Raw genomic sequence first — 17,783 nt, 5'->3', positions numbered from 1 at the left:
GCAGCAAGATTTCTGTATACATTTTAATTTTTTAAACTAAAAGTAATTTTTTCATTCTATATATGTGAAGATACAGAAATCTACCTTTACCACACATCTAGGCTGGCAGAGAATTACCCATATTTTAAGATAATTCCCTGAACTGTACATGCCTAAGAAAAAGGGAGGCATCATTAACTGGCATCATACCTGAGGATGGTGACTGATTTTTAAAATGTGGCATTTGTGGCTCCCACCAAACTACTACCCCCCAGTGTCACACAGCGCAGCCTTTTTAGTCTGGGAGGTGAGTTCGAGAACTGTTTGTTGTTCAGAGCTCCATCCAGAGTGGATCACTGTTTGACAAGTTCTATTTTAAGTCGTGCCTGTGTGTGCAGGTGTCAGCCTCTTTCACGGCTGTAGAAAAAGAGCCCTTATACTCCATCTGTATCCTTCCCCCGACAATGCAGGATCATTCCGCACAGTGCGTTTGTTTCTGCTTTGCCAGCCACTTTTTCACTGGGAAATTCCGGGGGGGGGGGCCCGGCGGGCTAGAGTGAGGGACGGGCGAAGAGGGGCAGAAAGAGGCCGTTTGCCACTCCCCTACCTTACAAGGCACCTGGCACTGGCAGTAGCAGCTGCTGGATGCGACGACGAAGATGATGAACCTCCTCCTAGCAAGAGGATATTGAGGGAATTAAGGAGGTGGCAGCGGAGGCGAGACACACACTCTGTGTCCTTCCCCGCAGGGAGAGTCCACCCTCCAGGGAAAAACTGAGGAAGCCACCACCCGCCCCGCCTCTGCCAGCTCGCCCCAGTGTCTGGCAGCGGTCCCCATGCACCTGCTCACCTGTCTATCCGTTCAGGGTGGTTGGGGGAGGGACGAGGGGTGTCGGGCTGGTGGGTGTAAGGAGAAGGAGGGCAGGGCAAAAGAGGGGGCGCACGAGGGTTCCGCCCCCCGGAGGCTCTGCGCAGGCGCAGTGGCCGGTACCGCAGGCAGGGGGCGGCAACATGGCGGAGTGAGCGGCGGCGTCGGGGCTTCACAACAACAGTGGCGCCCGTAGCGGTGGCGGCAGCGGCGGTAGTAGCATCGGCCACAGCCTGAGCTTCAGCACCGGCCAGCGCCGCGGCCAGCTGCTCGCGCCTCAGGGCTTTTCGGAGCGGCGGCAGCATCTCCGCGGGGGGCGGGCCGGGCCGGACGGACCGGGAGGGGGAGCGAGAGGAGGCAGCGGCGGCCCCAGCGGCACAGCTGCTAGGCGGGCACTGCCGCTCGCCGGGCAGCGGTTAGCGGCGCCGCCACCGCCGGGAATAAGCCTGAGAATAACCCTCCGCCTCCGCCGGGGAGGGCGCCGGAAAGGGCCGGGCTGAGGCGCACGCGGGGAGCGGGCCCGGCGCCGCGGCGCTGGTGGATGCTGGGGCTCCGAGGCGACGGCCGGGGGGCGGGGGCCGAGGCAGGTATAACGATACCGGCGGAGGCAGCGCCGCGGCTCTTTCTTTCTCGTCAGGAGGGGGGCAAATGGCGAGCGAGAAGCCGGGCCCGGGCCCGGGGCTCGAGCCTCAACCCGTGGGGCTCATCGCCGTCGGGGCCGGAGGCGGAGGCGGCGGCGGCGGGGGCAGCGGTGGTGGCGGCAGCGGGATGGGGGAGCTGAGAGGGGCGTCCGGCTCCGGCTCGGTGGTGCTGCCCGCGGGGATGATTAACCCTTCGGTGCCGATCCGCAACATCCGGATGAAATTCGCAGTGCTGATTGGACTCATACAGGTCGGAGAGGTCAGCAACAGGGACATCGTGGAGACGGTGCTCAACCTGGTAAGGGAAAAGGCGTGCTCGCCATCTGCCTCCCAGCCCCCATGGCCTCCCTCCCCAGACGCTGGCTCCCACCCCTCCACCACCCCCCCGGTCACACACGCAGCGCGTCCCTGCGAGCCCAGATCGTCCGGCGGGTATTGCTTAGCGGGTGACCTGCCTGCGCGCTGCCCAAGCCACGCCACCTCCCTGCTCTCCTCCGGTCCTCTCCTGCCACCTGAGCGCAGTGCCCAACTTAACACCGCTTATTATCACTTCTCATGACTCTGAGTCGTCAATTGTTCCTTGCCATGCAGGTTTTGGGTTGACTTGAGAGTTTAGTTAGGGGGAGCGGAAGGCCTCCTTTTTTCTGGGGTTCTTTCTCCGACACTCTTAATTGTCCGTGGTGTGGCTCTCTGAGGATGGAAGCCTTGCCCCTGGAGCCTAAATTCCCCGGTGCTGCTGAAATGCGAGAAGCGCATTAAGTCCAACTTGAGCAGCTGGGAGGTGATGTTTTCCACTGAGGAGGAAAAATGATGCAGTTTTGCATCTGCCTTTAAATATATTACGAGGCTATGTTGGAGAGTGTTGTATCTCCCCCCCACACCCCAATCTCTTTTTAGGTAGCCTTCCTTTCTTTGTAATATTGCCCTGAATATGCTGACCTCTTAAGTCATTTTTTGTGCACATGAGATGTTAAAATGTGAGGACACCAAATCATACAGGTTGATTTCTATGGTTGCCTTCAGAGAGCATGGCATGTGGATAAAGATTAGAGGAAAGGTGTTAAATTCAACCCTAGGTTTTGGTTTCCTTCGTGATAAGAAAGAGTTACTGCAGAACTGTGTATGACTTAATGTTTTGCGGTATCTATCTACGGAGAGGCTAAGAAGCGTTCAAGATGTCAGGGGAAGACATGGGGAAGAAATAAAGAGAGGAGAATCATAGATTTCGGATAATAAGAGTAGTTCATTTAAGATTAATTCATGTTTTAATGCTTTGTATGTGCAGTTTTTGCTGCAGCAAAGCTTTTTAAACAGTTTCCTCTGCAATACCTAGTCTTTGACAAACTGTAAGGTTGGGTTTTGGAAGGCAAGCTTAAATCAGGAGCAATCAGTTGACTATTGTATTTGGTGTGGAGTCACAGGAATATAAAAATTTGCTTGCAAGGAGATTTTATCACACCCATGCAGTCAGAATTTTCAGCTAAGCAATTATTTTTATTTGATCTGTTGGAAAACTGAAAGAAAGCTGCAGCTACAGCAGTGGTGCCCTGAGACAGGGACAGGGATTAAATAATGTCTTTGGTTTATGTACCTCTTAAATTCACAGAAGAGTTAAAGCTGTTTTTTTTGTTTGTTTGTTTGTTTGTTTTGCTGGGGTGTCACGTCAAAGATAAGAGAATATTTGACTTTTCTTTGTTATATTTATTCCTGTTTAAATACCAAACACCTCTTTGTACTTCTGTGTACCTATCAAACAAATCACAAAAAGTCAGTGTAAGTTTGGGGGACTGTCACTGCGTTGGTATAACCAAATTCTTTTCGAGACACTAATAGAAATATTGTTTTCTTGGGTGTTTTAATTATAACCAGCTGCAAATAGGAGATCAGTACTTGCCTTTTTTTTTTTTTTTTTTTTTAAAGAGATGAAATCTCAAAATACGTTAGTAGGTTATCAGGTACTGTATTTATGTAAATTTAAAAGGAAACATTTAAAGTTTTTTTTTACAGTTTTCCAGATTTCCAATACCATTTTTACCTTAGATGGTGTGATATTAGGTTACTTTTAATAAGTATTTGTATGCTTACTTAATACATTTTAACGTGATAAGAGGCAATAGAGGCTCTCACAAGCTGGAAACTGATTTGAATGTGTAACCAGTTTGGACTCTGCAGCAGTAGCAATGTATGCTGGATCAGTTCTTAACAGATGGGGTTCTATAGATACACAGTAGGTTAGGAAAGGAAGTGAAATATTTCTTTTGAGGTAAAAAAGAAATTTAATTCTCTTCAGTGCAGTGAAAATCTGGCATGAAGTCTCAATATGCAAACATTATTTTAAAGATTAACTTTACTGTTAAGCTTAATTAGAGTAATCAGAAATAAGGTAATACTGACATGGTATATCCCCAAAACCATTTAAGACATTGTAACTGCGTTACAAAGACATTTTTATTTTTGGCATAAAGAAAGTTAGGTTTAAAATTTCTTTGTACGTATTGAAAGAGTACAATTGATCTTTAAATGGAAACTTTTGGGGAAAAGAATGACAAAAGAAGCTATTTACTATTAAGTTGTTAATTATATTGATTGTGGAATACACATTAGTCATTTGCAGTGTAGTATTTCTTGAATGGTAGATTTAGTGCTTTATCTTTCCAATATACTCATGATGAAAATGTCATGTGAAAATTTAAGTTGATTGAGAAAATATTTGGAGATCCTAGGCATTTAAAAAATAATTATCAAAACTTAATTCTATTTATTTAATGAGTAAATCAGTAAAATCCATTTAGGGCACTCAGTGACTTGCTAAAGGTTGGAAGCCTCTAATATTAATCTCTAAAATGAGTTTTTTCAGTTTTCAGTCTTAATTTAAAACATTAAATTAAAAAATAGGTGGAATAGTGAAATATTTATCACAGTGATTTCTATGACAGAAAAGAAAGGAAGGAGAACTAATGAAACTTCAAAACAAAACGGTTTCTACCTTAAACAAAACCCTGTCTCAGTCACCTTTGTCAGAATATTTTTTTTCCTTTTTTTTCTGTACGTTATTTTTCTTTATATGATGAGAATACTGATACTTGGTTGTTAGGTTTCTCACATGCCTTGCCCAAAGAATTAAAAGTTTTGCAGAGTAAAGTTGAAGTATGCATTAAAATATAGGACTCCTTTAACACAGCCATGGTTGTAATTTTGGGGCTTTTTTCTTTTGCCAAAGGTAGAGGTCCATTTCCACTATTAGGTGGATTGTGGGAGTTTGTTGAAGAATCACCATGGAGTGAGAAATAAAATGAGTAATTTCCATTGTAGATGAACGTATTTGTACAATGGTATTATAGTTGACTTGAAACATTCAAATACAAGGTGGACAGGATCAGGAAGATGAGTAAGTTAGTTTGTAAATAGGTTACAGTGAGAGTGTATTGTCAAGGATTTTGCATTGTAGCTTTACCGATGAAAAAAACTGATCATCAACCAATTTTGGCTTTGGGAGGTATTATTTAATGTGGCAGTATAAGAGCATTTAATTGTAGAAAAGGAACTTTGTTGATTGTTTCAATTATAAAACAGGCATACTACTTAATCCATTGCTTACTTTATAAATACACTTAACATATATTTATATAAAGTTTTTCCTTCCTTGAAGTAAATTCTATGTATACATAATGTGTTCTTTGTTTATAACATGAACATGTCTTCTTATCACAGATTTTAATATAAACTTATTTTTAGAAAAGATAAAATAAAGGATTAATATTTACTTAAAGAATTGACACTCGGACTTTTGTGAATAGCTCTCTTTGGTAGTATAAATCTATAGCATTTAATTTGTAGTTATTTTTTCACAAATTGTGCAATATATTAATGTATCTTTAGCTGTAGAAAATATTTCCTCTGATAATTTTATTTTTTTACGTTCTAAGTGGCATACTGTATATTGTATTAAAAGCATAACAAGATACTTTGAGGGGACTTTGTGGGCTAAGTGCCTCTCTTCTCTTGACATATGGATCATGGTATTATTGTTCAAAGGAAATTTGAAAGTTATTCTTCTATACTTGAATGTGACAGTAACTTTTCTTCCTTAGAGTTTTTTTCATTTGCAGCTTGATATAAATATCTTTAAAATTATATTTTCAAGATATTTTTAATTTCACAAACAAAAGATGTGTTTTTGAACTAAATTTACTCTAAAAATATGTGGTTGCATTTTTGAATCATGAAGTCCTTAATATTAAGTCCTTAATATTAATAAAACCACATTTATTTATATTAAAAGAGAATTTCCTACATTTTAATTTAGGTTGACATGTAAGTCTTTTCATATTAATTTGAATTATATTTTATTCTTGTTATCAGGTATTGAAAATTAAATTGAGTGCATATGTAAATATTGGAAGTTTCAATATCTTAAGGAGTTCTGAGGTTTTCCTCAAAAGTATTAATTTAGTCATATAATGACATTAAGCAGCATATATTCTGTAACGAGTCTGTGATCAAGTTATATTAATTTTAAATAAGTATTTTTTATATTGCTAGTCAGTTTTTGGCAAATACTATGTGGTTAATTAAATGTATCTCAAGGTTCCCTCATCTTTTGCTATATATTTTTCAAACACAGTGTCAAGAAATTCATTGGTTCCAGCAAAATCAGCTCCCATTTTGGATCACCGATGTAGCAGTATTATACAATTCAATCATCCACATTTTTGACTATTTACTTTAATATTATTTTGCATCAGTTTCATAGATTTTTCATTTATTGCCTGTACTTCTGATATTTTGTGCACTGTCAGCATATCTCCTTATACAAAGATACACCTATCATTCTCTAGTATTGTGTATAGTATTTAGTTATTTATACATGTTTCCACTCCTATGCTGTGAACTCTGTGAGAGCAAAAGCCTATATTATGTATATTTATTTTTTGTATTTCTGGCTCTTGGATAAGTTAAGTGCATTTTGAGTATGCAGGACAACATTATTAGGCAGTAGAGGACAAGTTTCTGAAATTCTGTTCAACAGTAGGGTCCAGACCCAAGATCTTGAAATAAATTAGACTCATGTAAATAAAGTTAATGTATTGCCTATTCTTATAATTAGAAATATTTGTTGAATATGTATGATGTTCTCTATGTAGGCATTACTATATATGTAAATATTATTTTGAACTGACATCTTGGAATAAGAATCTGGTAATTACTTTTCAATATATGTATGTCAAATATATATACATGTAACTACGATCACATTATTTTAAACAAAGAATAATATATATGGCATTGAATAGAAATTTAAAAAAAAATTGTAACCATTTGTCATGTTACTAGGAATAGTGGGCATTTCTTGTTTCTGTCTGTCTTGCATACATTTCCCCTTTTTGGTAATAGTACCTCAATTTTCCTTTAATGAACCACTCATCCTCCATTCTTAGTTCAGCTGGTTCAGGTGGGTTCAGGTGGGCTGGTGTATAACCCAGACATGTCCACAATCACCATGATTGGTTCAGGGATGAGCATTTAACCTGAGGGGAGCCACAGGGTGAGTCACAGGACTTGGGAACTCTTCCTGTTGGGGATGTTGAACTGGTAGACTCATCCTATAGCTGTAGGTACCTGTATTAGAATTTGACCAAGTGTGAAACCAAGAGAGATAAATATATTCTTGATTCTGCTTGAGCACTTGGAGTTCTCTGTGTCTGTGGTGATTATCTTCTAACCATTAAATTCTCTCTTTCAGAGTTTTATTGTTATTAGCTTTAAGTCAGTTTAAATTGGATTTTTGTCACTTGTAAATGGAAGGAATTCTTACTAGTGTAGACATTAGTAACTGGAAGTGGGGTATTGTAGGAACAGACCTTGAATGTTGAAATGGAGTGCAAGGCAGTGAGGACTGCTTTCCCCTAGCAATTCCTTAAAAGGAATTATGGAACAGCTGTTTCAATTGTCACCTGGGTTGTCTTTGCCCATGGAGCTACTAAAGCTGGAACTTTAGGGATCCTCAAGTGTGTTGTCCACTTCTTGCCTTATAAGAAAGGAGTTTGCTTTGGTCCAAGCTGGAATGCTTGAGAGCACAGAGGGGAGAAAATATTGTCCTTCCAAGTAAGAGAGGTCTTTTCTGCCTGTAGCTACCATACAAGAGAATCAGAAAATCAAGAACCTTGAGGGTTGGAAAGCCCAATTTTTTTTTTTTTTTTTTTTTTTTACCCCATGCTAAAATTGGTAAAAGGAAAGACAGGAGTTTAAAGCCAGGTAAAGTTCTGTTTTACAAGCTTCTCTCAAGCACCTCATGCATTATACTCCCAACCTCCTGACCAAAATAACAATCCATTTACTAAAGAGTTTTAAAAGAGGATGCAACCAGGGAACAAGTGATAGAATAGCTGTGTCTCCTCATCCAGCTTATTATTTCACATTGCTTCAAGGGAAATCATTAAGCAGAGGGTTTTAAGGGATGAATAATGTGAAGGCCTATTGCTATGAGACTGAATATTGCTATGAAATTTAAAAGGTAGATTGGTATCTTGACAAGATCTCTGGCTTTGGTTACTAGTTCAACCAGTTGACTGAAATAAATTGACCAAAAGCTTACTGAGCTTTTAGGGAAACTATTTCCAGGGCAACCTCAAGACTGGTAAACAAAGACCTGTGTTCTTTTTACTTCTAAGGCAGTTCTAAGCCTCAGTAAGAGGAAGTGGGTTGCTAAAGCAGTACAGCTGCTAGAAGGAAAATCTGAGGCCATAGAGGATAATGGACAAGTGAGGTCTTCTGAGATAGTGGTAATAAGTGCATCCAGATTGGTTGACCAAGAGACTCCATTCCCGTAACAGGCAATTCTTGCTACTCTGACCAGTAGTATATGGACTGTGGTTTGAATTAGTGACCATGGTTTGTTTACTGTTGATTTGCAAACTGGTCCCCGTGCACAGAGGGCAAGGAGAGACTGAAGAAAAGAGGCAGACCACTCCAGATTGGTAGCTGGCAGGTTTATTAAGCAGGGGAGCTTATGAGGCTTGTCTTGGGCAGCCGCAAGATGAGTGGTCTCTACACCTGCCTGCCAGAATCTTAAAAGTTAAACTACAGAGGCCTTAACTGAGTTCAGTCACATATACCATCCAGATGGTTTCAACAACACCTTGCTCTCAAGGCTGTTTCCTTGGAAGTGTTCCCACTGTGGGAACAGTAGGCAGAGTATATATTCTAAGGACAGGGGAGGGGGTGAGGAGCCTCTGATTGCCCAGATCCAGCTCATGGGTCAGCTGACAGTCATGTCCTCTTGATTATTTCCTCCATATTTATCTTCTCCACTCTTCTAAGTGGGCATTATTATTATTTATTTTTTGTTTTGCCATTGTATATTGATTAATGGGGGATAATTAAATTTATTACATAGATATATATTGTCAGATTATGAGGTACCATGAAAAAATGCATGTTTGGAACTGACCAAGAATAATACTAATAGCACAAAGATTTCAGACTTGTAGCTGGATCCAGTAACTTGGCGTTGTCTTTGTTTTCCTCCCTGCCTCCCAGACCCATGGTGAAGTGATGAGTGCATTTTCTGTTGTGGTTAAGATAGTAACATTGTTAAACATGGATATTTGAGAAGTTATGTATATGGAAAGAAGTGAATGTATAAGGTGGCTGGGTAGCCAAGGGCTAGAATGTTGTAGATTTCTTTTGGTTTTGGCTGTGTAGCATCCATTCCTTCTGCTGTTAACAGTTCTGAGTTTCTTGATTGAGGAGTCATCTCTTCTTGATTCTTGGTTTATATGGTTTGGGGTTTCCCTGGACTCCTTTCTGCTTTCCTGGACCAGGAATAGAAACTGTACTTGGCCCATCAGTAACAGATATTGGTTAAATATCTACCTGTACATCTGCGAAAGCTTGATAACTCCTTTCATTCTGCTGGAGAAGGAAAAAGATACTCATCACTGGAGTTGCTAAGATGTTAGAATGTAAGTCTAGATTTGACTGTCACTCTGCTACCATGAAGGCAGAGTATGCTTGAGGATAGAGCTATCACAGAGGCACCAAGAACCAAGAGATTACCGATGACATCTTTGGAGCCTTTCAAGTCACTTATATTGCCAGGCTTTTCAGTGCATTAAGCTAATACATTTCTTGTTTTGCTTAAGCCAGTTTGAATCAGGTTTCTATTCGTTGCACTCCAGTGATTCCTAAGTAATATTTAGAATTAAAATTATAAAAAAACTTTAGGTATTAAGTATCGTAGGACAAATCATAAGAAAAATAATTTGGCAAAGGACTTGATGCATTTCAAGAAAGAAGAGACATTGCTAATTATTACGAAAATTCATCTTCACTAAATAAGAACGTAAGGTAATAGTGAGATACCTTGAAAAAGAAATGATTAAAAGGAAAATTACCAGTGTTTTATCAGCATGCTAAAATAATCTTAAATGACGTTGTTGGGCATGTAAAATGGTACAGCTGTTCAGAATGACATTTTCCCAATATGCGTCAAGAAGTTTAAAGAGGTTCTTGTCATTAATCCTTAGTTCTTTAGGCTAAGGAAAAATTACCTGTGGACAAGTATGAGGGTTAAATGTAGTTTAATGATATAAAAAATTAACAATAACCTATATGTTCACATTAGGAAAAGGTTATGTAATTTTATATCTATGTTATGAATATTATACAGCCATTCACACTTTATGTGCCTCAGTTTCCTTATGTGTAAAGGAGTTACCTCATAAGGTTGTACAGATTAAATGAATTAATATATGTAAAGTGCTTGGTACAAAGCTAACTTTGTATAGTATTTACTATTGTTATTTTTATTCTTATCTTGAGCCTGATGACCATATGATCATAGAAGGAAAATAATGATCTAACTGAAACTGAGTTCTGTTTTAGCTTGGATTATCTGAGCTGGTGAACCTGTCAGAGAAGGAATCTCAGGTGTCCACCTTCTAATGAAACATAGGGGGTCTGTTCTGAATCCCGCATAGTCTTGAACAGTGTCTGGGGTAGTTTTTCCTAGTGGGAAATTGGGGAACGAATAGGCGTGAGGTGACACAGCTTCCTTTGCCTAGAACTCCTTGTATCTCTTCCTTGACATGGCTGAATTTCACATGTGGATGTATACTAGGACATGAAGGGTGATCCTGGGTAAATAATACCTCCCTCTTGGAGTATTAGCTTAAATATTTAGAAAACTACTTGAGTTACAAACGTAAGAGGCAAGTTAGGGAACTGAAAACTATTTTGTGATCAGTTGTTTTAGAAAATTATATTAGTGTATATTTTAATAGCTCTTAACTATTTCCAGTGTACTTGCAAAATTGTGCTGTGTTAACTAATCCTCAGAATAACTCCCTTTTCAGATGCCATTCCTTCTCTACACATGCGGAAACTAAGACTGCAGGAAATGGGAAGTATTAGACAAGGTTATCCAGGTATTAAGTACCAGAGCTAGGACTCAGGCCTTCAGATTCAAAGTCTATAATCTTCTCCATTATTGAACAAAATGTAGCTACTTAGAAATTATCCCAAAGGCTTGCATTATATGAAGAGATGATGCTGGAAAGGGAGGGTCCAGCCAGCTTCAGTGAGCTGATTCTGTGGTAGAGAATGCTGCACATAGAGGACTCAGGACTTGCTGATCACAGGAAATAAAAATGAATGCAGGACAGTTTGATGGATTTGTACACAAAATGATCTAACGGCCTATATTGTGAACTATTAATTTTTGAGTTTTGGGGAATGGTTATACAGTATTATAAATGGTAACTAGCTTTCATTTGTATACCTTTTCACTAGGCAAAGTGTGGATATTTTAGATATTACTCTGAACAAGAAAAAAATAGTATGCATTGATATATTTATTTTATATAGAAAAAGTAGATTTGTTATGTTTTAGTGTTAATCAGATACACCACCACATATACCATGTTTGCTTGGATACAACAAATGAGCTAACTAGAGTCTAGGCGATATAATTTCCAATAATTGTGATTCTCCTTTCAGTTCACTGAAGTAGAGCAAATATTGATTAATAGAAAATTTAATGGAAGTGTAAATGTCTAGGTATATTTCTCTTTAGCAGCTACTTCCATTTTCTGAAAGAAATAACTTGCAGCTGATTTAAAGATGGTATATGAGTATTTCCAATGTTTTTTTTAAACTTTTCACATGTGGGGAAGGAATTGGCATTTATAGAATTGGGGTTGATAACATACCTTATGTTTTTAAAATCCTCTACCAACCCCTTTGAAATAAATGTGGGTCTACTTTAATATAATAAGTAAACTATGGCTGAAATTAAGGGGCTTGTCCAAGGTTGCAAAGCAGAAATTAGACTCAAAGCTAGATGTTCTGTTCCTAGGTTTGTTGCTATTTAATCTTTACATGCCAAACACTATGTTAAGCATACAATATGCATTATCTTATTTTATCATCTTGACCTGCAATATAAAATCTTCAATGAAATAAAAATAGTCATTGTCTTTCTAGGTTAAACTAAGTCTGGTATTTTAAAAGAGGAGAAGTATTTTCAGCTCTAATTATATCAGCAATATTTTATTATAAAATGTCATAAAATTATTGTACTTGATTTGTATTTATTTTCTATAACTTGATTACCCTTTAAAAGTCCTCGAATTTAAATTAAGTATTTAAATTATTTTTGAAGCTTATGAGATATGAGTCATCAGTGGAAGAATTTTCTTTTATTATGCTGTCTTGACTGTTACTTGCTGAATAATCATTGCATTTTTCAAGTTATCATGTCTTCCTTTTTTGTCTAAAGAACTCCTGTTCATGTTTCAAGAATCAGCTGTTGTCCCCCACTTAAGTGATGCCTTCTCTGATCTCCCCCTAAAAGCTCTTCCTCCCATCCTGTGGTCTCCCATAACACTTTGTACATAGTTCAGATTTAACATAGTTCAGATTGCCTGTCCTATTTTAATTATTTGTTTACTTGTCCGACTACCCTAGAGACTCTGAATCCCTTGAGATCAGAATGTTGTCTTATTCACCTTGGTATCCTGAGTACTTAACATAGAATCTAGAATTTTGTGCTGCTTAGTAAACTTGTTTTGAATGAGGATTTTTTTTTCACATTTTATATAGTTAGCTTGTTTTTGTCACTTCTGGCTTAGGTATAAATCTTGTCTTCCCAGGCTATTCTGGTTCTTTCAATTTCTGTGTTTGCCTCTTGCTTTAACATTTCAGTTTTTATTTTTTTGAGGAAGGGGGTGGATAGAGATATTTTGATGTGTTTGTATATATGTATATAAGGAGTCATAGGGTCTTCAGATCTGGTGAATAGCCTGACTCTTATCACTTGCATAGGTGAGGAAAGAGCCAGTTGGGTTAAGATCCTGCAGGTTTTCACAGAATTCGAATTATCACCTAGATTCCCTCTTAGTCCAGTGGTTTTTTTTTTTGTTTTTGTTTTTGTTTTCACTTTATCTTGGTGCCTGGAGTTCCACTTTGCCTCAGCCCATTTGGGGTCATAACTCTCATGGAGAGGCATACCTTTTTTTTTTTTTTTTTTTCTTTCTTTTAACTCAGGCACACTCAGAACACTTAAAGTGATGATTAAATAAATTACTGAGTAATCCTAACCTAGTGTTCTATTGCCAGAGTCAGGATACTCATTGGGAATATAAAAAGGAATTACATGGTTCCTACCTTCAGTAACTTGAGGTTCAGTACAGGAAAAAGAAGAAAAACCAGACAAATTCCATTGGCAAAAAGTGATATTACAAAGATTTAAACAAAATGCTATGGAGAGCTTCCCTGGTGGTGCAGTGGTTGAGAATCTGCCTGCCAATGCAGGGGACACGGGTTCGAGCCCTGGTCTGGGAAGATCCCACATGCCGCGGAGCAACCAGGCCCGTGAGCCACAATTGCTGAGCCTGTGTGTCTGGAGCCTGTGCTCCGCAACAATAGAGGCCGCGACAGTGAGAGGCCCGCGCACCGCGATGAAGAGTGGCCCCCACTCGCCACAACTAGAGAAAGCCCTCGCACAGAAACGAAGACCCAACACACCCAAAAATAAATAAATTAATAAATAAATTTATAAAAAAACAAAAAACAAATAGAATCAAAAGTAACTTTAAAAAAAAAAAAATGCTATGGAGACATTAATGGTTCCACTACCTTTGCCTGGAGGAGTCTGGGAAGGTATCATTGGTTAAGTGACTTTGGATTGGATCTTGAAGGACAAGTAACTGTTTCCCAGCATAAAAAGGGCAGGAGTGGAAAACCTTTCCACACAGAGGGACACGGGTCATGAGGGAGTCTTTCCATGGCTGTGTCCACTAATGTTAACTACAAACCACAATCAGATTAGCTTTATTTCTTCTTGTAGAAATCCTACCCCCATCTTTTTTTCTTTTTTTTTTTTTCATTCCATGAGTGTTCATTGGCTTACTTTTTTTAAAGGTATTTCAAGCACAGGGGAGGTGATAAAATGTATTAGGGTCCAATTCATTGAGTTATTTGAGGAGTTCTGTTTGTGTAGGTATTTGTGGTTCATGAATAAGAGAAAAGGTGGAGGAAGAGATGAAAGGAAAAGAACTAAGGGTGTTGAAAGTTATTTTTAATTTTTTCAGTCTTATAAAATCAGAATTCTTAACACTGTAACATTTTATCAAAGTAGAGTTAATGGTTTTCTGACGTCTAGAAGAAAATTCAAGTGGGCCTGATGCAGTTCAGTATCAGGATCACCATTAAGAAGCCTTTTTTCTCTTAACTGGTCTAGTATTAGTACTGTTTTGTTCAGCTTCTTCCTCTGTAAGGAAATCCTGTTCCCTCCCACCCCCTAAAGGACAGTGGTTTTTCCTTTCTGCAAATCAAATTATAGTTTTTCCATTAGCAGCATTACAAAAATTCAAAGCATGTTCCAGGAAAAAATGTTAGATGCTAGGTCAAATGATATTATAATATTATATGTGATAGTGCAGCAACTATTTATAAAATAGTTTATTTACTTTCATGATTTTTAAAAGTTGAGATTTAATGATTCATCTTTAAAGTGTGACTTTTCACGCTGTAGTTTCTTTGGAGTATCTGTTCCTATGAATAAAATATGCTAAGGCGTCAATTTTGTGTTTTTTCTTTCTTCTGGGTGTTAATCTGTTCACATGCTTGTTTTATTGCTATTATTGTTGAAGTCATTCCCCTGGCAGACAGCAGGCCCTAATTGGGTGGGATTGTAGTTGCAGTCTTTTAGCCATTGACTATATTAAGTTTAGATTCAAATGGTAATGTAACCCATTTTTTTGGTCTCATTAGTACCACACAGGGACTGACTACACTAATTGGTCACAGTTCAACCAGATTGCCTGAGTGGTCTTGGAGTTGTTTTGAACCATTAACATTTTTTCATCCTGGGCTTTAAGATAAAAAGCATTCGTTTTTAGGATGACTGAGTGACTTATTTTAGGGGTGGGTGGAGTAGCTGTGAAGAAGCATTTTTGTGTGTGAAAATACTCATTTAGGTACTTTTATCGAAAGTATGTTGAGCAAATAGATTTTAGTCAGATTTGCTGATTTTTTTTCATTAATTATATTGGGCTTTTTTTATTCTAGAAATAACGTTTAACCTGATTAGTGATCTACACTCTGAAAGGTAAACTAATGTATTTTAGTTACTGCATGACAAACTGTCATTCAGAATGACAGCTGTACCCGATTACATTGAAAAATTATGCTGCCAAACTCTGAAATAAATTAAAGATGACCTGCTTAGAAAATATGGGATATAGACATTTACAACAAAGATTTCACTTCTAGTGAAAGAGTGCTTGAGGTTTTGGATCAATATGATAATGCATTCTGTATCTTAGAGCCCAAACTTATTATCTTTGTATATAAAAGGAATAAAGGTATATATTAATGGAGAGGTAGTTTATGAGAATAACATTTAATAATTAGATGTATCGCATTTGTGGCACATGTTATTAGTTGTTAAAGAGGGACTCTATTAAAGTAGTTTATTCTTGAAGAAAAACTAGAAAGTTTTGCTTTATATTATTATAGTCAGCTATGAATGTTTAATATGCACTGTTACTGAATTACGTAATTTTACAGTTGACTTAATTATCACTTTCTAATTGATTTGTTCAAGATAGATTACTGTATTTAATTTGCAGGTTTTCTAGTTCTTTTGTTCATGGTTACTTCTTCTTCCTCCTTCCCTTTGCCCCCTCCACCATTTAAATACTGATCTGTTGGGTCTGAACATATATACTTATTTTCATCCTAATGCCACATCTGACCACATAACCATTTTATTCCACAGATATTTTTAGAATCCTCACACCATGTGTGATGCTAAACACTGAGGATACAATGATCAAGACACAATCCCTGCCCTGGAATTTATAGCACTGCAGGGAGTCAAAAATACAGGCAATGAAATGTGTGAATTCTGTGATAGAAATAAATTAGGGAATAGTGGACAACACTGAGGGGAGAAATGTACCAAGGGAGTCAAGGGAGGGCTTCATAAAAGTGGTGATGTTTGAATTGAGTTTTGGAAGATGGCTAGATCTGTCTAGAGCTGTGCAGTCACAGAGTAGCTACTAGCCACATGTGGCTAGTGAGCACTTGAAATGTTCCATGAGCATAAAATGTGCACTTGACTTTTAAGAGCTGGTATAGAAAAATATTGCATTAATAATTTTAAAATATTTATTACATGCTGAAATCATATTTTAGATATGTTGGGTTAAATGAAATATAAATTAATTTCACCTTTTTTCTTTTAATGTGGCTAATAGAAAATTTTAAATTACATAACATGGCTTGCATTATATTTTTATTGGACAGCACTGATTTTTAGGGGATGTCTCAAAAGTAGATGAACCATTGAAAGTATAGAAAGGAACTAATAGATATTCTAGCATGCTCTCTTTTCTTTTAATATGTCTGCTTATGCATGTGTATATATGTGTATATATACTGCATATTCATATACTGTATATACTTACACTTACAGACACATATATACATAATCTTTATATTGTTTGAGCCACTCATATTGTGGGTTTTCCTGTTAAGTGTCAGTAAACCTCATCCTAACTAGTGCATTGACTTAATGGCAACAATTTAAAAACCACACATCATTGGGGAAAAACTTGTTCTCCCTGCCCTGGTAAAAGTTGCCTAAATAATTCATGGAAATCAATATTGCAGCAAATTAAAATGCATTTTATTGTCAGCAGATACTTTGGAAGGCAAATTGTAAGCATTGCTACAGAGTTGAAGAAACAATAAAATGTAGTTGTTTTGTAGGAGTTAGATGAAGTGCTGTTATTTCTAACATGTTTTGCTTATAAAATTTGCTAGACGGTTTCATAATGGAATAAACAACTGCTTCTTTGAGTTAACTGTTAAAAATTTTATATGAAAATACACTTTCTGGAAATGCATGTATGCCCTATTTACCAAAACCAGAAATTGAGAACTAACCTTACCTTTATAGAGAGAGCAGAATATATATACTTTGTGAAGATTTACTTGTTTTATCGGAATAAGAGTCACCTATTGTATTTAGGTTGCTAATTTCAGTATTAATTATCAGGAGTACCATATTTTAAATAAGACTCTGAATTGCATACTAGAATACTAGAATTCTGCAGTGCTAATGCTTACCTTGGTAAGATTTCGAAGATTATCTTGTTTTCAGATACAGAAACCTAGGCAGCAGAGAAGTTACTGACTTCATATTTTCCATTATGCAAACTCCTTACTTTCTTACTTTGAAATATTTTATCTTTTTCCTTTCTTCTACTGTTTCCTTCTTGTCTCCCTCATATTTGTATTCTCATATGCCTTCATATACGCATTCAAAGGTATTACATGTTTACTGGTGTCACTTTAGGTCCAAGCAGTTTTGACTTTTTTCCTCAGCTAATTACAGTTTTATATCTGCTGCAGTGTTTGTAGAAAATTGAGATCTTCATTCTCCTTTAATAATAGCAATAATAATCATACTTGATGGAGATGAGAGGGAGGTTAATTTAAACATACTTTTATTTCTAGGTAATTGTTAGGAGCTGAAGTCCCCATACCTAGGGATAGTATAATCAAACCTGGGGAAAGAGTGACATTGGAAAGATGATTCTTTTCTTTAAGGATTTCAAATTCTAGAAAGAGAGACCACTGTGTAAATTAGAAAAAAAAATACTAAATTATGTGATCAGGCTTTTGTGGTATGACTAATCTGAATTCAGATTCTGGCTCTGCCTTTTTTTTCCTCTTGTGACCGTGAGTAAAAGTATGTATTAGAGTACAGTATCACAGAGGAG

The 17,783-nt window shown here is 37.8% G+C and overlaps 1 protein-coding gene across 8 annotated transcripts in view; it reads left to right on the top strand.

Moving 5' to 3' along the window:
• Positions 1-982: 982 nt before the first annotated feature.
• The window catches only part of NBEA (neurobeachin), a 629,474-nt gene continuing 612,673 nt past the window's right edge, over positions 983-17,783 (top strand). For all 8 annotated transcript variants that reach the window (XM_061171071.1, XM_061171076.1, XM_061171075.1 and 5 more), the window contains exon 1: positions 983-1,786. In XM_061171071.1, the coding sequence (XP_061027054.1) occupies positions 1,496-1,786 (291 nt within the window). In that variant the 5' untranslated portion in view covers positions 983-1,495. The remainder of the gene's footprint in view (positions 1,787-17,783) is intronic.

This window comes from Eubalaena glacialis, chromosome 16, assembly GCF_028564815.1.
Source record: "Eubalaena glacialis isolate mEubGla1 chromosome 16, mEubGla1.1.hap2.+ XY, whole genome shotgun sequence".
Taxonomy (NCBI): domain Eukaryota; kingdom Metazoa; phylum Chordata; class Mammalia; order Artiodactyla; family Balaenidae; genus Eubalaena; species Eubalaena glacialis.
Note: the sequence above shows the minus strand (reverse complement) of the source record. Positions and strands in the feature narration are given on the sequence as shown.